This window comes from Alternaria viburni (genome assembly GCF_023758015.1).
Source record: "Alternaria viburni strain BMP 2772 chromosome Unknown scaffold_8, whole genome shotgun sequence".
NCBI lineage: Eukaryota > Fungi > Ascomycota > Dothideomycetes > Pleosporales > Pleosporaceae > Alternaria > Alternaria viburni.
The window spans coordinates 757,263-775,327 of NW_026055777.1; the positions used below are offsets into that span (position 1 = coordinate 757,263).

General features: G+C 54.3%; 7 protein-coding genes across 7 annotated transcripts; 2 read left to right on the forward strand and 5 right to left on the reverse strand.

The window, feature by feature from the left end:
• Window positions 1–747: 747 nt before the first annotated feature.
• J4E79_004698 (uncharacterized protein) lies at window positions 748–1,346 on the reverse strand (the record flags this gene model as incomplete). Its single annotated transcript, XM_049353581.1, has 2 exons — window positions 748–1,166; window positions 1,250–1,346. 2 exons carry the CDS (start codon window positions 1,344–1,346, stop codon window positions 748–750), a joined length of 516 nt encoding a protein of 171 aa, XP_049212029.1.
• Window positions 1,347–2,620: 1,274 nt separating this feature from the next.
• On the reverse strand, window positions 2,621–4,282 carry J4E79_004699 (uncharacterized protein; the record flags this gene model as incomplete). The annotated part of the gene is made up of 2 exons (XM_049353582.1): window positions 2,621–2,957; window positions 3,084–4,282. 2 exons carry the CDS (start codon window positions 4,280–4,282, stop codon window positions 2,621–2,623), a joined length of 1,536 nt encoding a protein of 511 aa, XP_049212030.1.
• Window positions 4,283–6,525: 2,243 nt separating this feature from the next.
• J4E79_004700 (uncharacterized protein) lies at window positions 6,526–7,578 on the reverse strand (the record flags this gene model as incomplete). Its single annotated transcript, XM_049353583.1, has 1 exon — window positions 6,526–7,578. One exon carries the CDS (start codon window positions 7,576–7,578, stop codon window positions 6,526–6,528), a length of 1,053 nt encoding a protein of 350 aa, XP_049212031.1.
• A 1,220-nt stretch (window positions 7,579–8,798) lies between these two features.
• On the reverse strand, window positions 8,799–11,355 carry J4E79_004701 (uncharacterized protein; the record flags this gene model as incomplete). The annotated part of the gene is made up of 5 exons (XM_049353584.1): window positions 8,799–9,316; window positions 9,366–9,586; window positions 9,638–10,061; window positions 10,112–10,291; window positions 10,341–11,355. The coding sequence occupies 5 exons, from the start codon at window positions 11,353–11,355 to the stop codon at window positions 8,799–8,801; spliced, it is 2,358 nt and encodes a 785-aa protein (XP_049212032.1).
• Window positions 11,356–11,847: 492 nt separating this feature from the next.
• On the forward strand, window positions 11,848–12,535 carry J4E79_004702 (uncharacterized protein; the record flags this gene model as incomplete). Its single annotated transcript, XM_049353585.1, has 3 exons — window positions 11,848–12,074; window positions 12,234–12,389; window positions 12,448–12,535. 3 exons carry the CDS (start codon window positions 11,848–11,850, stop codon window positions 12,533–12,535), a joined length of 471 nt encoding a protein of 156 aa, XP_049212033.1.
• A 212-nt stretch (window positions 12,536–12,747) lies between these two features.
• Window positions 12,748–14,138, reverse strand: J4E79_004703 (uncharacterized protein; the record flags this gene model as incomplete). The annotated part of the gene is made up of 2 exons (XM_049353586.1): window positions 12,748–13,998; window positions 14,049–14,138. 2 exons carry the CDS (start codon window positions 14,136–14,138, stop codon window positions 12,748–12,750), a joined length of 1,341 nt encoding a protein of 446 aa, XP_049212034.1.
• A 261-nt stretch (window positions 14,139–14,399) lies between these two features.
• On the forward strand, window positions 14,400–17,838 carry J4E79_004704 (uncharacterized protein; the record flags this gene model as incomplete). The annotated part of the gene is made up of 9 exons (XM_049353587.1): window positions 14,400–14,435; window positions 14,757–14,853; window positions 14,901–15,233; window positions 15,281–15,407; window positions 15,495–15,530; window positions 15,580–15,664; window positions 15,713–15,758; window positions 15,809–17,625; window positions 17,683–17,838. 9 exons carry the CDS (start codon window positions 14,400–14,402, stop codon window positions 17,836–17,838), a joined length of 2,733 nt encoding a protein of 910 aa, XP_049212035.1.
• Window positions 17,839–18,065: the final 227 nt, after the last annotated feature.

Below are 18,065 nucleotides of genomic sequence, written 5' to 3' on the forward strand. Positions count from 1 at the left end.
ATATCCACATCTATCGTCTTATCGAATGTTCCACGTGGACATGGACAGCACCTACCTCGCGAATCATTCGGAGTTGCCTTTGTGCAAGCACGCAGTCGAATGAAAGGTGTTGAGGGGACCCGAAACATCGCCGACCGACGCGCGTATGATTACTTGAGGAAAACAAGACGCTGACAAAACGGCCAGAAAAGCCGCGATTCGACCAAGAGTGAGCTCTGAAGACAGAGTGAGCTTTGGTGGATATGTAGGTTAGGTGCGTAATCCCATCCTGCCACGCAGTCAATTACAACGACGTATCTATCTTCACGTTTGGTCATTATCTCATCATTACGTTGCTACATTCGAGATACTTCAGATGAATTTCACGATCAGGTTGTAGAGTGAGAATTCGCGAGACCATGTTGCATTCACTTCACCAGCCAGGATGCCGTCGTAAGAAGCATAAGATACTTATCAATAGATTAGAAGACATGACATCACGTCGCCAGTGGAAGTATTCATATAGAACGGCTGTCATTGCTCTAGCTATAAATACAGTTCGCTAGACGCTACCCTCAAAACGCCATGCTCCGGGGATCAAAGATTACTATGCCATGTTTGCAATCAAGAAGAGCAAGAATAAAAAGACAAAGCCCCCAGTGCCATTGGTTCGGCGCGTGGAGGCAGAGCTGCAGATGGCCGATGACCAAATCGCTCGAGGTAGAGTCATGACCAGGCGTACGCCGTGGGTGTCCCAAGCGCCGCGACTCAAACGCCCTTGATCGCAACGGTGCGCTCGCTGTTCAGCTTATCCGCATTCCGGTCGTGGCTCTCCTTCTTGCAGTCCTCAAGTCCGACGCACTTGTGGTCCTCGAGCATGCGATGACGGCTGCAGTGTCGGCCTTCGCAGAAGCCGCAGTCGCCGACGATGGGCTGGGCGCGGTCCTTGCAGTCCTTGAAGGAGCAGCGGACCTTCTTGGGGGGCATTCCGCCGCGCAGAGGGAGGGCGAGGTGGAGGGTGGAATTGGGCCCGATGGCGTAATCAGCCAGGGTGGTGTCGGGTGACGAGAGGTGCTTGCCGGCGTGGACGATGCGCAGGTCCGAGGGAGCGGAGAGGTTGGTGCGGAGGGCGAGGAGAGAGCGCAGCGTGCTTATGGATGTATTTGAAGGGATTGTGAGGGGAATTGCTGTGCACAATGTTAGCCCTTGCCGTGACTTCATGATGCGCCTGGTTCCGAGCCTCGGAACGGTGGCGGCGACGACGACTTACTGTTGCTGCCGGACACGGTCTTGACGAAGATCTGCATCGTCTCCTCGGCTTCCGAGCTGGACGAGCTGATGCTGCTGATGCTGGACGAGCGGCGCATGGTGACGGTGTAGAGACGGTGTAGAGACGGTGGTGGAGGGAGTGGTTTGGGAGAGTCGTGAGGGAGCCCTGGGTGAGGCTGGGGTGCTCGGCGAGTAGTGATGACGCTGCGGCGCGGCTAGATAACGGCGATAGTCGACGGGGTAGAGAACAGTGTGTACGAGAGGCGACAAGGTGTGTGGTATGACTAAGAGTGAATAGTTCAGCAGCAGCAGGTGTGGGTGACAGATGGAGATCAAGTAGGTGAAGGTGACGCAGACCGCTTCTTAAAGAAAGGCAGATGGAGCCCCATGCTGTCACTGGTGCCTCCACGGCTTGGTCCGACCGATGGCACTGCTAAACTGCACACGACTCGAGCCGATATGCGTTCGCAGCGCGTCTTTGCCTCCCCGATGCAGGGCGGCGGCGACTAGCCGAACTTCTTCCATGGTATTCCATATCCATCACCATCACCAACCTCTCACAGTCTCACCCATCAACCCGTCGCTGCTTTTGTCGCCAGTCTTGCCTTTGCCAGAACAACGACGTCTCACGTGTCCGATGCGGTCGTGCATATACTCGCACCCCATCCCTCGCCCGAGTTGCCTTTTGCATGTGACACGTATCGCGCGTCCGGTCTGTCTGCCACTTGTGAAATGCAATCTAGATCGCGTCTCATGCATACCCTCGCTTGTTGCCGCTTTCAGACGTGTAACACGTGGACGACAGCGCCTGGCATTCTGCTGTGCCGGATGAGGCGTTGAGCCCGGCCTGCGCCAGTGTTTACGATTGGCCCTCGTCGTGGCGCGTGCATGACGGCTATGCGCTGTGTGAGGCTGCACGACTATCGTCATAAAACAACGACACGCATCCTTGGTGTTGAGTATCGCCGCCTCGCGTCGATTGGACATGCTTCGTTACGACATATGCACAAGGCCTAATGCTCCGACTCGCTGCGGCCCTGCCGTTGATCATCTGGAGTTATGCAATCATCCGCCCATCATCTATCGTCTGTGCCACTACCGCTTGGATCGGTGCGCGGTCAGAACCTTGGTACTGGAGACACGTCCATCGATTTGTACGCCTGCATGGTCAAACACGTCCAAACATGGGCTTTCCCCGCGCATACGTTATTTCCGTCATGTCACAGCATCGCCGTTGCTTCTAGAAGCGTTTCACAATCTTCTGCGCCGCTTTAGAGTTTGTACTTGTGCATCTTGGGTTGTTCGGCGTGGCAAGTGCCGCCATGCACCAAATATCAATACGCTACTAGTATACACCGCTTCCAACACGAGCCTACAACATACTCTTGGGGAAGTCCTTCATCGCCTGCCGTACACCCAAGTCGCTGAGAATCTCCTCGGTACCTCCAAGAATAGCATCAAACTTATATGTGCGGTGGAACTGCTCAATCACCCGGCCCATACCACCTTGCGTAATTCCGCGACCTCCGAAGATGTTGACGGCTTCATCTGCGATTTCGTGTGCAGAGCGGGTGGCGAATGACTTGAGTAGGCCAATAGGTCCACCAAGCAGCTTCGATTGCTGAGCGTACGACATGTGCGTCATCTGGTAGGCAATAGATTCTAGCCATGCTTGGTTGGCCTCGACGTGTGAGATCATCTTTGCAAGCCTGGAGTATTGTCAGTAGCGTTCAATCGGATTCAGCTCCTGCGGTGCAAGCAAGGTAATGTGACGGGGTCTCATCCGACGGATGTACCAGTGGGACAAGAAGGCTATCTTTGGAGGCAATACTCACTTCTGACGGATGGTGGGTTGCTCTATCAGCTTCTTCCCAAAGACAATCCGCTGGTTGCACCACTTGAGACACTCCTCGACAACGGTTCGCGATTGTCGGATGACGGCGCATGCCATCATAAACCTCTCGTGATTGAAGTTGGACATGATGACAACGAAGCCCTGGTGCTCTTTGCCCAACAGGTGGTCCACTGGTACCTTCACATCGTTGAACTCTACGTATGCGGTGCCGGCGGTGGTGGAGTAGCTCGTCTTGATCAGCTTGGTCTCGACGGCCTCGTCACGCTCGATGAGCAGGACGGAGAAGCCCTTGTCCGTCTTGCAGCCTGTAACGAAGTAGTCGCTGAACATTCCGTTGGTGATCCACTTCTTTGTGCCTCGAACGATGTAGTGCTTGCCGTCTGGTGTCAAGGTCGCAGTGGTCCTGATGCCGGCGACATCTGATCCCGCAAAAGCCTCGGTGATGGCTAGGCACATCTTCTTCTTGCCGCTCAGCACCTCGTTGACCACGCGCGTCTTCAGCTCAGATTCAGGCATCCACTGCAAGACGGCTGTCAAGCTGATGGTCATACCTGCCATGTTGCCGTCTTGGAAGCCACGCGCGTTTGCGCGTACACCTTCCTGTGCCTGGATAAGGTCATGGAGGTAGTCAAACTCCTCGCCCTTGACGACACCCATCAGGTTCTTGCCGTGAAGATGCTTTCCAGGCCCAAGGCGCATAGCTAGCATGTCGTTCGCGGCCATCTTGTCGATCAACTCCTGGCTGATGTATGTACCATCCTTCTCCTTTTGTTGCGCCTCGGGCGTGACGTGTGTATCGACGAACTTGCGGACCTCCTTCTGCAGCGCGCGATGGCTCTCCTTGAAGTAGGGACTCTTGAACTGCGGTCGCAGCCACAATGGCTCCGCGTATGGCACTGGGCTCAGGTCGCCAGGCTTTCCGACAATCACCTCGGACTTCTCGCCCTCGATGGTGCCGATGCACAGCTCCTGGTACTTGTCAAGGACCTCCTGTCGGTGTAGGTTGTAAAACGCGGTCGTCGCATCTTGGCCGGCTACTTGCTCGAGCACGACGGAGCCACCAGGGTGGGCATCGACGAACTCGCTGAGGTCGTAGACTTTGTGGTCGATGATGCACCAGAGGTCTTCGGGCGTGTTGTGCGATGCGACCGAATCGCGGGTGAGGGAGGCGTGAGGCATGTCGACGGTGTGTGGGAAGGAGGCGATGGGTGGAGGAGGAAGGTACGACCTGATGCGTGGCAAGAGTACGTTTAAGGGACCGTGGGACGAAAGGAGAGCGAACAGCAGACGCGACTACATTATGGGTCTCTAGACGTTTGGCCTCGGTCTACGAGATGAGCTAGTCCTCTCCGCGCAGCGCTCCGTCTTTGTGTGGAGCAAGAGCGCCTGCCTGCAGACAACGTCTGGGGAAGATGCCGAGGCAGAAAGTAATCGCCTCTCCAACACCGCCCATTGGTTGTAGATTTCTCGCGGCAGTCCAGCGGCAACCACACCTCCTCTGTTCTCTCGAAAGGCACCTTTGTTTCTTAGGTTTCGTCTATGCGACACGCCACCGACTGTGCTTTCAACTCCAGCTGATCACAGCCAAAATGTTGGTCACGCATTCAGAAGCTCGATTGATTGTCCAACACAGTCTTCACACACATCCATCTCTCGACATTGTGCAACGCATCAAGGAACACTGTATCGTCACTCAAGTAACTCTATCTCGCCAAGGTGTCAAGTGACTCCAATTACAAATGTATAGCAAACGTCAAGACCTTGGTGAGCTTAGAATGGCTGTGCAAACACTAGCCGCCTCTGGAACCTGTTAGTCAATTGATCACTGTCACTAGATCGGCCATCATGCCATCTTTCGAGACACGATCTGTGTCTCTGTACTACTTCCATCTTCACCTTGTTTTAGGATCTGGTACTGGCAGAGCGATATCATCTATTCTTCATCGCAGCGAACCACTCTCTACACGACGACTTCACGGTTCATTTTGCGTACCATGTCAGGTTCTGTGGAATCTTCCGACCCATATATTTGGACTTACTAGGCGGGTGCAAAGATGATCATAGACATCCGAGACCGCGACTCATTGGAGGCTTCTATGGCATCCCCGAGTGTTCAAATCTTCTGTGCCCCTACGAAAAGGCTGCATTCCCATGAATCCAGCTTTATACCAACAAGAATATATATTCAAGCGGGGAAGGTAGTATTGGAGCATAGCCGCGTCGCTCAGAAGCATGACATGCGATCAGATCTCCGGTTGCAGAAGAGGCGACATGGTGTATCGTAAAGACTGGATCGTGAGGAAGGTCAACACACGGTCCTGACCACTGCTGTTGTGGCATAACTCGCAGAGGTGCCAACTGTGAGGTCGTCTGCCATGGAATATGCAAAGCACACATATCCAATGATTTCTCTTCGGGGACATTCAACGCAAATAACCAGGTCTCTTGCACTGGATTGTATCATTAGCTAAAAGTCCGCAAAGTCTCTTATAGATCCGAACCAATTGCATATGGCAAAGATGAATGTTTCGACGGGTAACATTAAACGTTGCTATCAGAATCCAGAGAAGAATTAGTAGCAGATACCACAAACCCGTCTTACCTATCCCCCCGTTGACAAACTCCGCAAGTCCCACGCATCTCCATCCTCCTCTTACCATACCAATTCGTGTTGTTTACCCAGCAGATCGTCGTCCTTAGAAAATTAGTGTTGGTGAAAGCAAACTCATCCGCGTCGTGCCCCTCACTCCTCACCCATCTCAACAGAAAAAAATGTTTGCCCCTCCACCCCTCCTTCAACATCCCACCTCAAGACACCCCGCCATGCCCCTCGTTTGCTTCCTCGTTTGCCCTTCTGCCCTCTGCCCCTCCAATAGTGCCGTAATCGACAACGCTTTGCTCAACTTGCCCGATCTGGTAACGTCACACTGTCGCTCCCGACGCTGCGCGAGTGAAGGGCGCTTTTTTGCCATTTCTGCTTCGCACATACGTCCCGTCACTTTGCTTTCGTCGCAGATTTAATGTCCTTGAGATTGCCTTGACTGGAAGCTGTCGCGTGTCGAAATCGCGATAGCCGTTGTGCGATCCCGCGCCAACGCATCTCTTAAGTTTGTTTCGATTCATGCATTTGCATAGACAATTTCAAACCGAGCAGAGTACGCAACAACTGAGGAAGCCAGCTCTGTACTTTGCGAGTCTTCTCTCACGTATGCCTGTGCCTAGATTATGCTTCAAACATGTTTAAAGGGCAAGTGCATTTATCGACTTGGTCATGAGAATCATAATATTTGGGTATCTCTCGTGTTCATACCGCCGACAAACAAATATATCTACACGTCTATAGCAGCTCCTGAACATCGTCTAACTGCCTTGATAGTAATCTATAGTCGTAAGCGAATTGGCTGTCGCCCTCATGCGCCGTCTCAGCCCTCGAGTTTCGCCAGCGCCTTCCTCAGTTCATCCTCCCTCTTCCCAAGCACAGGCAGACCTCTATCTACACAAGCTCTCTCGAGCTCTTGCTTCCCGAGAGCTGCCCATCCGCCATCGCGTTCAATCAACTTGTCGTCCGTCTTCAAATACTCCAACTTCTTCCTGACATTGCGCTGCAACAGGAACTTGGGGGCTGTGACAGGAAGCCAGTCGAACAGCGCCGGATAGCAGTCGAGTTGTGCGGCGGTAAGCGAGAGTTCAAAGAGTGTCATCTCGTTCCAGTTCTTCGTGGTGACTGGCATGACTTGTCCACTCTTTGGCAGGGTTACAGAAGGCGTGTCAGAAGATGTGCTGCCAATAGGTGGTCGATCCCTGCTCATCAGTCGCATGGCGTCTAGAGCAATCCTTCTTAGCCGGTCTTGTCGCTTGTCTTCGCGCTTGCGTAACGCGCGCTGGACCTGCTGGGGTATCCGGCATGCCTCTGGAATGACGGGCGTGATGTACATAACAACGAGTGGTAACCACTCTCCAAGTAACAAGACCAAGAAGCCGAACGCTGGCAATCTCAAAGTGTCTAGCCTACTCCTTTGCACAATCTGCCATTCCGCCCTTGACAAAACCTCGGTTATATCTTTGTTGGGTGTTTGAGCGGCCTTTTGGCGCAGCGTCTTTGCAAGTTTGGATGTTTGCCGGACATGCGATATGCCCGTTTTGTAGAAAGTAAGGTATGCGCGACCGGCGCGATATAGCCACTTGACGACGTTCTGGTCTGGTGTTCGTGCGGGAACAGATATATCGGGGGCGTATGTGAACGGTGGTGGGTTCAGTTTCTCTTTCGCTCGCAGTGTGGGGACGGTTGTGGCTTTCGAGGTGGGTGTTTGCGCGGGAACGAGAGGGGGGACTGAGGCTTTCTGAGAGAAGTTGTCTTCGTGGGTGTAGTCATCTTGGTTGCTTTGGCGGGAGAAGGTGGCATGGCCCCGCCATATCCTGTGGTTTTCACCGGCGCCGCTGTGGATGAGGCATACGCCCTCCTTTGTGTCTCCCATCGTTTTGCAAGAAGCCTCCTCTGTGTGGTATTCCTCGATCCATCATGCCACGTCTGACTTCCTAATGCCGGCGCAATGGCACGCATGTGTACACCGCGGCGGCATTGTAGGTTTGCGACGACACCATTCAATCGCGCCGGTACGACCAAGGTAGAAAACATCAGCAGTGGTTTCCTGATCGGGTGGTTAGGGACGTGACTCTGCGAATGCTGAAGTACATGTAGCCGCTGAGCGAGGGCGGGCTCTAGTGGTGACGTTTCTCATTCGTAGGGAAAGAAAAAACTGGGTCAAGCTGATCCCTGTCCGCGCGCCTCCGACACGCGACACGATGTCATCACACCTCGTGTTTGCACTAACTCGACTTGGTAGACTAATGACCGTCGTGATTGCATGATGTACATTTAAAGTCGTCGCTATGATGTTGAGCAATACAGCGAAGTCTGAATGATTTGAAATGTCCTGTCTATGCCGTAATGGACGCCGCATTCCTTCGTCAATTCCACCACTGGCTGCGCCTGATCGTACCCATATCTACAATAACGTAAAAAAGCTTCAAAGCGCCAACCAGCCCTCGATGACCTATGAAAACCCCTTGCACATATGCGTAGCATCCATATTGTGCGCCAAGTAACACCTCGCAGAACGCTAAATCGGATCAGATAAGGAAAGGAAACACCATACGTTGGGACCAAGGAAACTCGTAGAAGATACAGGAGCCGGGCATTGGCAGGCCAGAGAAATGAAAACGAAAAGGGGCAAAACATGAAAAGCAGTTAAGAATCGGACCAGGGCCTCGTCCAGGTTTGAATTCGCACGTCAACCAGGGGGTAGGCCGCTAGAATCGTGAGTCGCGTGGGTACGTGGGTAATGAACAAGTCGCCAGGGAATTGTCGCAAGGGTACTCCATGGTGTTGTTGCGTGGAATGAGGATGCGAGGGCCTTGGAGCTTCACCAGTTATGGCCAAAGCAGATAGCACGGGTCCAGAATGGGTTATTGTCTGTTCGATGAGCTGGCTCGTGGGAGATACATGGCTATTTGCAAGGGCTGGGTAAAGGGCGCAGTCGGGTTTGATCGGTTGGATATACACCATGTCGATACATGTGTGGAGGGAGCGGTATACAGGATTTGGGCTATTGTAGTAATGTCGAGTTTATCTGTTGGAAAGGTTCGAGACAGCCGTGTTTGCTGTCTAGGCTTCTGGAAGTACGGAATGGGACTTTTAGCGTTGATACTGAGCCAATTGGGCCATGATCTCATTCATATCCGGCGCGGGGCCAGCCTGAGTAGGTGTCTGCACTGGTGGAGCGACAGCCTGGCTCTGGTTGGCGAAAAGAGAAGCAAGCGCGGGGAACTGGTTGCCCAGCTGTGCGAGATGCGGCTGGGACTGAGCACTGAAGCCAGGTGTTTGCGCAGGGCTAGGCACTTGAGCTAGCAGGCGTGCAAGATCAGCGTTCAATCCCTGGTTCGGCGCGGGTTGCGTATTCTGAGGCATATTATTGCCGGACATTGCGCCGAGGAGCTGAGACAAGCTCGCACCGTCGAGAGATGCAATGAGGTTAGAGATGTTCGGCTGACTGGTCGGCAGGGATGGGAAGGGGTTGTTTGGCTGGGGAAAGTGCGGGGGTAGGGTCTGAGCGAAGCCGTACGAGGATGATGGTGGCAGGACCGGGCGAGATTGGCTTTGTTTGGCATTGTTGACGAGGAGGCCAGCGGTCGTGGGGTCAAGATCGGCATATTCTGGGCACATGAGTCAGTAATCGCTCATGTGTATCATAAGCAATCGTACCGTTGAACTGGACGTTGTTTGCACCGCCACGTCGGTCGAATATCTGGACGCTAACTTTGCCCTTGGTAAGGCCAGTAGTATCAAGCCTCACAATGGCCAAAACTCCCTCAAGGATCTGTCTTCGAACTACAGCTGGTTCAGGGAACCGACCACTCAATATCAGGACATTACTACGGAGATTTTGCGAGCGGAAAGTATCCTCGACGTAGCGGATGAAGTCACTACCACTGGATTAGCGACCTTGATATATTAGCTGTTGGTTCCGAACTTACCGAGGGAGACCTTCGTTGAGCACAAGAATCTGGATGTCAGGCACCTCGTGGGGCAATCGGCGCCGCAGGTCCAATCCATCCTCTGTGTAGTCGCGACGCGGGGACGGGCTTCTGTGCCTGCGCGGTGGTGTTCTGGACCGGCTACGGTATCGCGTATCAAACCTGTCTCGGCTTCTGTCCCGTGATCGTACACCCCGAGGCGGGGCTCGCGGCGATGGCGATCGCATGGGCCGATAATCGTCCCGATCACGAAAACGTCGATCTCTAGGGGACATGGAGTTTGGATGCCCTACATAACGATTGTCCCTAGGTGCCGGTCCTGTACCGCCCCGATTGTAATCTGGCGAACGTGAACGTCGACGCGGTGTTGGATTCGGCGGCTCGATCTTCTTCGTGTTGCGCTGTGGCTTGGAGATCTCAAGGTCTGTCATAGTTAGTCGACTGTCCAGCAGCAAAGTGATTGACACGACATACGCATCTTCCTGCCGCGCACTGCCTGGCCTTGCTCGGCATCCAGAGCTCTGCGACATGATTCCGAGTCCAAGAACTGGACAAAGCCATATGCCTGTTTGATTGATATCTGCGCAAGCCTGCCGTGGCGGTAGAAACGGTGGAAGATGTCTCGCTTGGTAACTTTTTCGGTGGGGAGGTTTCCTAGGAATCGGTTAGGCGCATCCTTGGTGCAAAAACAGTCTCAGCTCACCAATGAAGAGACGCGAACCCATGGGAAACTGGTCCCATTGCCCCTCCGTCACAAACTTCCTCTCCTGATCCAAAAACTCCTCGTATCTCCTGTTGACCTCGGGCGGCCACCGCTGATCCTCATCGTCGGGCGTTTCGCTACGATCACCCGGCTGCTGCTGAGCCTGACTGGGCGTCGAAAAGTCCTGACTCTGCACGTTCAAGGGCTGAAGGGAGCCATTGCCTCTCTGCTGGGCAATGGGAGCTTGCTGACTCTGTGGATGATAGGATCTGATGTCATCGCTGGGGTTATAGTTGGGGTGCGTAGCGGGCTGTTCTTGGGTGGGTGGTCGAGCAGGAAGACTGGTGGCCGAGGGCAACGACGAGGCATGGTGCTGTGTCTGCGGCGACTGGGAGGACATTTGTGCAGAGGCATATTGGGCTGCAGGCGCATTGTTGGCAGCAGGTGTCAGAGAGTCCAAGAGGGCTTGTACGTCAACATTGGAGCCAGTGTGCGCGTCAGTCTGGTAGTGAGCGCCTTGGGCAGACTGGGCGGGCGCTTGCTGAGCAGCATAGGCATGGTCATGGGGGTATGGGTACGCAGAAGAAAGACCTTGAGCAGCCGGCGGCGGCGCGTCAGTGGCCGACGCAGCGCGCGACTGGAGCTGTGCGGTGAAATTCTGCATTGAAGAGGTATCATGCGGCTGCGTACCCATGCCGCCGCCAAACGCAGCCGACTGCGCGAACGCCCCCGGCGCATCGTGCCCTGCCCCTTGTGCGCCTATACTCTGGAAGCTGGCGGTCGAAGATGGGTCGGCGAAGTACGGCGTCGACGTGTTCGCGTTCGCGTGGGAGCTGTGGGCGGGCGCGGCAGAGTCGTTGCTGTGGGAGACATGACTATAGTTCGCATCCATGTGCTCTACGAGGATGGGGATGTTGGCGGGCGACGGGACGTTTTGCGGGCGCGGGCTCTCGGGCGTCAGCGACTGGTGCCGTATGTGCTCAGCTTGTTGCGGCGGACTCGAATTGGGTCTCATGTAGACTGCGGAGCCAGAGCGCAGAGCTGGCAGACAAGGCGTGGTGAAGGGAGTCAACTCAAAGCATCTACGAAAACGCACCGTCGCGACAAGGGCTGGAGAGCTGCAGGTGGAGCACTAGGAGAAGACGAGCGATGGCGGGGCTGGCTAGATGCTACCTAGGTATATGTGATGGATGAGGCAGACGCGACAGCCACAGGCACAGAAGCGAGAGCGGGCCCCGTAAAAGTGGCAAGAGACGGTGGTGCAGTCAGGAAATATCAAGAAGAGAGATGTAGTGCAGCAGATGTTGGGATTCGGCGCCGCATCGACTCCGAGGAGCCTGGAATCGAGAACTTGCCTGGCTAAGCTTCGTCCACGTGATGCGTTTTAGTCTGCTTCTAGCGTCCGTTTTATGGTTAAAATGGTTATGTTGATCCTAGCTCGAGCTATTGCGGTTGCGACATGATCTCATCTTGACAAAGGCCAACGTGAGCAATTTGCGCAACCGTGATGCTGCGACGCTTCATTTTTCACACGCTAGTCTTCCCTCCTGCGCCGTTGCCAGCGGTGCACCGGATAATATACTGTCGAGGGCATAGCAGCAGTGCCACTGGCGACGAGGTCCAGGCTGCACGCGCCTGGCTCGCGGAGCTCCATGCAGAGACGATCCCTTTCAAGAGCATTGGCGAATTGAGCTTCAGCAGATCATCAGGACCGGGCGGTCAAAATGTAAACAAGTATGACACACTACACCACTTTTTAACACGGCGCTATACTAAACAGGCACCAAGAGTCAATTCTAAAGCTACGTTGAAGGTGCCTCTCGACGCGTTGCTGCACCATATCCCTGCAGCCCTACATGGCGAAATTAGACGTTCTCGCTACGTTGCTGCTAGATCCAATGCTATAATAGTCCAGGCCGACGACAGTCGAAAGCAGAGCGACAATGCTCAGAGCTGCTACAGGCGCATATACGAGGCCATTGCCCGAGCCGGACAAGATGCTGTGCCCGCCGAGACGTCGGCAGCACAGGTGCAGCGTGTCAAACAACTGTATGTCGTCGCACTTCCGATAGCCCAGGCGACGGCCCGAAAGCTGATAAGACGCCAGACAGAAGGCAGATAACGAGCGCCGCCTCAAGAGCAAGAAGCAGCAGAGCGCTAAGAAGACGTCGCGACGAAGCCGGGGTGACGAGTGAAGCGGTCTGCGGGGAAGCGGCCTGCCACAGCACCATAGCTCAGCGCAACGTGCAGGTGACGTGGTTCTACCGTTGAATCGTAGTGCATCTCACGATAGTGCGAGCATGACTGTAGCGGTGTAGTGTGGCGTGCCCCCCGATAAGAGATAGGAAGAATACTTGATGCACGAGTGCTCGGTACGATTAGTCTGCTGACCAAGTCCCTTGATCCTTCACGTTTCCGTGACGGCAGAAAGTTTCTGGAGCGTTTCATTCGCAGCCCAGTACTTGATGCCTGTCTGAGATAGCAACTTTGCTTCGTCTTTCTTCCCTTGCTTCCGCAGCAATTCGCCCAATCTAGCAACCTGATCGCCGGATCCTTGACCGTCTTCCATCGCTCGCACATACTTGCGGAGTGCTGCACGCGACGCCTTCTGCAAGGACGAATCGCCATCCGCGAGTAACCGATGCAGAGATAACAATTGTCGAACAGCGACTTCGGAGATGGAGGCAATCTCCTTGGGATGTTGCTGAACGGTAGAGCTTATCAAGTCCAGGGCCTTGCTCAATGCAAGGGCAATCTCCGGGTCGCTTGGGTCGCAGCTAAATAGTAGCATGCGGAACCTGCAGATGGCAGTTTCAACGGCATGGGGAGAGTTCTCTTGCAGGTAATCTAGCACGTGCTGCAAGATGCGTGGTATGCAGGCTAGCTGACTAAACTCGGCAAACATGTCGAAGAACTTCTCCGCGAGTTTGGGCTTGCCCTGGAACTGCTTCATGGCGGAGTCAAAGACTGCCAGTGGGATAGCACCAGTGAGCACTGGCGCAGACGCCAGGTTCTGCAGCGCCACCTCGTCCACACCATCGTCCTGCTTCAGGCTGGGATTTACATCCTCTGCCGTCACTTCCGGAAGCGCAATCATGTCTTCGTCGCCGTCCTCGTCTGTGCCTGGCTTCTTTGTACGATCAATGTCCAGACCGAGAATCTTGCGCCGGCCAGCGATCTTGCCAACGTAAATGGTCTCCAGCTTTGCGTATTCCAGCCACATAATCTCAGAGTTCTTGCAGAAGCGTAGTCCTCGCTGCATGTAGCTTCGCGCATTCGTAATGTCCGCCTGCGTATCCATGAAGTAGTTGGCCGCGAGGATCCATATGTCGGGCTTGGTGGGGTGGAGTCGAGCGACAGATGTGAAGATGTCGTTCAGCCGCTTGTATGCCTTGTCCTTGCGCGCAAAGTCGATGTACTGCATCCATAGCACCAGGTCGCCCGAGAACTTGCGCGTGGCCCGGTTGTAGAGGAAGTAGATGGTGCGCTGACCGGAGCCTTTGTACCGTACACCCAGGCGCTTTATTCGTTTGCGGCGGAGGGCGTCGACGTTCTTCTCGAACTCAATGTATCGCATGTAGTCTTCGGGGTGCGAGCCGCGTGCATTGATAATGTGCTCGAAATCCGAGCGCTTCTTCGCTATGGAGCTGATTTCTTCCTATGGCATGTTAGCGAAGCTGGCGTTGCGCGCAAGGCGGCCTAGCATACCCGTGTGAAGATTTTCTTGCGCTCAAGCTCATTCAGCTCGGTCGCCGACTGCTCGAGGTAGAAACGCGCCTTGTCACTGGGTCCGGCCATGTTTGCGCGTCCGAGGTGTTGCTGCTGGCAGAGTTGGGATAGAAAAGTTAACTTCTCTAGAAAAAAGTTAGGCTAAAGTTGCTCCCGCGGGTAGCGCCTTGGCCTACGGACCTCGGAAGCGCGAACCCTGGCCATTGCAACCTGTGGACTTCAGGAGACGCGCGTGTTGGACTGCGCATCATCAATTCTCGACGCTCTTTTGCCGCTTTTTTTCTCGTTCAATGGTCCAGCGCTGCTGAAAACCTACCTGAATTCTCTACCATGGTCAAGGACAAGGACGGCGACACTGTCGCTACGGTACGCGCAGTCCGGCCTCACCCCCGAGAGCTCCGCATGCTCACCAGATGTAGTTCAATGGGAAATGGATATCATATTCGCATACCGCCATGGCCTACTGTACGTCCCTATGTGCTTGACGGATATCAACGGACTAACAAATCCCCAAGGTGCCTTTGTCGGAGCCCTCATAGTCGGAATGTACGCTTCTCACTCTCTACTACCCCACGACGCGGCTGAACACCCACAGATGGCTACACTACCACAAGATTGTGCAAAATGAGTTTTATGTTAGTCCCCGAGGACCACACCAGGCCCAGAGCCAACCATTGACGTGCCCAGGGTTACCCAGATGAATGGTTTCCATCCGTGTCCGCGACCATCGGCGACCGCTACCCGGAGCGTTCGGTCTTCATGCTCTTCATCGCTCTGACCTCTGGTATGGAACGAGACACAGCGCACAAAGGCATATGCTAAGCTTTACAGGCCCAAGATTCGCCCTCGTCGGCCTTTGGTACATCTTGACCCGCCGACCCAACTCGTCCCTCCCCAAGTTCATCGCTGGCGTTGGCATCTTTCGGACCTTGACCTGTGGAGGATGGACATATGTGACTTCTACCGACGACCACGACTGGCACGACATTTTCATGATTTCATACCTGGTTGCGACGCTACCGTGGACCCTGGGCTGTGTTGCTCTGAGCCCTAAGAACCCCACTGCCCTCAAGTACCGAAAGGTCCTTGCTGGCAGCTTCTTCGGAACCCTGGTGCCGTTGATCTACTTCTTCATCCAGCACAAGGTGCACCGAGTGGCTGGAGGTACGTTTGACAATTCCACTGTTTTACCATCGCTAACGTCTTCACAGCGTATACCATCTACGCTTTCTTCGAATGGGCACTGGTCTTGCTCGATGTAGGCTTCGATGCCGTCACCATGATCGAGTTCCAGCACTTGGAGGTTGTCATAAAGGATGTTCGAGGTGTATCTCGCCTGTACGTTCCTCGTCTTCCAATATAGATAGACACGCATCACGAATCTATACTTCTTATGGACACTTTCTGATAAGACATGTCTTGTAGTGCGGGCTCCAAGTCGACATCCGACAGTATCCAGGAGTAAGTCACTACTGCTTCCCGAGGCTCTGCGCGTCACTGACAGGAGCAGAAAAAACAAGGAAATGAGCGCGACCTTTTCAGGTGCCTTTTCTTGGTTCGGACTCATCTATGCCGCTGCAGACGTGTACAACGGCGTAAGTGACATTGCGCGGTGGCATTGGACGTGACTAATTACTCTGTAGTTTGTCTTCTGGTCCATGCTGACTTCACTCGGTGTCTGCGTCTGGTGTATGTTCGAATTCCCCTGTGCGATCGGTATGTCTGCTGATCATATTTAGACTTCCCTCTCTGGCACATGGGTATCTCTGGCTACGAGGCCTTGGTCATGTGCACCGTCACTCCCTTCTTCCTCGGCATCAAGCCCCTTCGCTATCTGGCTACTCGCTACGTCTGGTTCTTCCACCTGCTCTCGCTCTCCGGACTGCTCGCGTTTCTTGCCAAGACACCCGTCAACCGACTCTTTGCCGTTGGCTTCGGTCTGTCAATGTCATGTATCGCATGGTCTGCCACCTTCTATGCCGAACGGTCTCAACCCCACCGCCTTGAAGCACGCATTTCCGCTTTTGCTATCGGTCTGATCGCCTCTAGCATTGCGAAGTTTGCCTTTTGGACCAACAACCCGATTTGGCCAATCATGCACGAGGCAAACGGCGGATGGAACAGGACTGGATTCGTAGTAGCTCTCATCTCGATGCTCATATCGACCAGATCTACCGCCAGTTCTGGCGCAGATGTCCCAGCTCAAGGCCCTACCAAAGGTTCTTCTGTCTTTGCGAGCTTTGGCCTGGCGGGTGTTATGTTCGCCATGCACTCGCTCCTCTCCGATTCGAGCACGATGATCTCTTGGGTATGGGAAGGCTACCCTGTTCGGGGTCCACTGGCTGTACCCCACGGCACCCTGACTCTCCTAGCCATGGGCCTTGGTCTTATGATTGGACTATTTGCGCCCAACCTCTCAAGGTCATGGGCCTTTTACGGCATAGGCTCTATCGGTGCTGCCGTTTTGACAACCACCAGCCACTGGACTGGTTTCTATGGAGCCTTGGTCCTCGCCATGTACACCATGGCAGCAGCACCTGTTCTCATTGCCCATGCGGCGCGCCACTCACCAGGCCGCACATTCGGTCTCGGATTCTTGGTGTACAACTTCATGGTTCTGTTCCACGTCTGGGTAGTAGCGTACGCGTTCGTTCCCGGCGGACCGCTTGTTCGCGAGCACACAGACTGGGTTATGACAGCCATGATGCTCCAGATCGGTGCCGGTATCTTCAGTGTGTCCGCTCAACCGCCAGCACTCAAGAGCTACAAGGGCAAGGCTGTCATCACGGCAGCTGCCACTAGGCAACGATCCTACTACCTCTACGTTCTAGGTGCTCTAGAGTTGATCGCCATTGCCACCGCCTACCTACGCTTCCCGTCTTATGACTACAAGCCGTATCACCCGGAGACCAAGTCCATCACGGCTGGCATCTGGACCATCCACTTCTCCCTTGACAACGACATGTGGTCTTCAGAGTACCGCATGCGTGACCTCATCAAGGAAATGGAAGTCGACGTCATCGGACTCCTTGAAAGCGATCTGCAGCGCATCATCATGGGCAATCGCGACACAACGCAGTTCCTCGCCGAAGATCTAGGCATGTACGTCGACTTCGGCCCAGGACCCAACAAGCACACCTGGGGCTCAGCACTACTCTCCAAATTCCCCATCGTAAACTCAACCCATCATCTTCTCCCCTCGCCTGTCGGCGAGCTTGCTCCGGCCATCGAAGCTACCATCGACGCCTACGGTGAGATGATTGACATCTTCGTCTTCCACTCGGGTCAGGAAGAGGACCCCGAGGATCGCCGCCTACAATCAGAATACCTGGCTGAACGCATGAAAGCCACGCCGCGTCCTGCCATCCTCCTCTCGTACCTCGTCATCAAACCCGGTGAGGGCAACTACAACACGTACGTGGGTGAGAAGAGCGGTATGAAGGACATCGACGCGTCAGACTGGGACAGATGGTGCGAGTACATTCTCTACAAGGGCCTGAAGAGGAGTGGATATGCCCGTGTTTCCAGACATACCATCACGGATACCGAACTCCAGGTAAGTTTTCCTTCTGGTTTCCTAGCGTCAGACCAGTGTGCTAATCATGCGATGCAGGTCGGTAAATTTGTCGTTGGCGAGCCGGAGAACGGAAACGAGCTTCTGCATGAGTCGCAGGTTCCTGCTGGGTTGAGGTTCCCGGAGCTGTTCAAGGGCCAAGGTGTCAGGGGGCATAGGTATCATGTCTTTAACGAGCCTAGATACTATGCTTGATCTGTGAGGATGGACAGGGGAGAGCATGAGTGGAAGCAAGTCTATTGAGTAGACTGAAAGTGTATGATAGGTTGAGGAAAAAGTGAATATAGTGTTGTTTCATTGCTGATGTTGATTCTTGGATACTACTCATTTCGCATTCACTACTTGCACAGCGTTTATGCGCTGTTGCCCAGGAACACAGACGGCCCTTTTTAGAGCCATGGTAGGACGCCAATACCCATGCA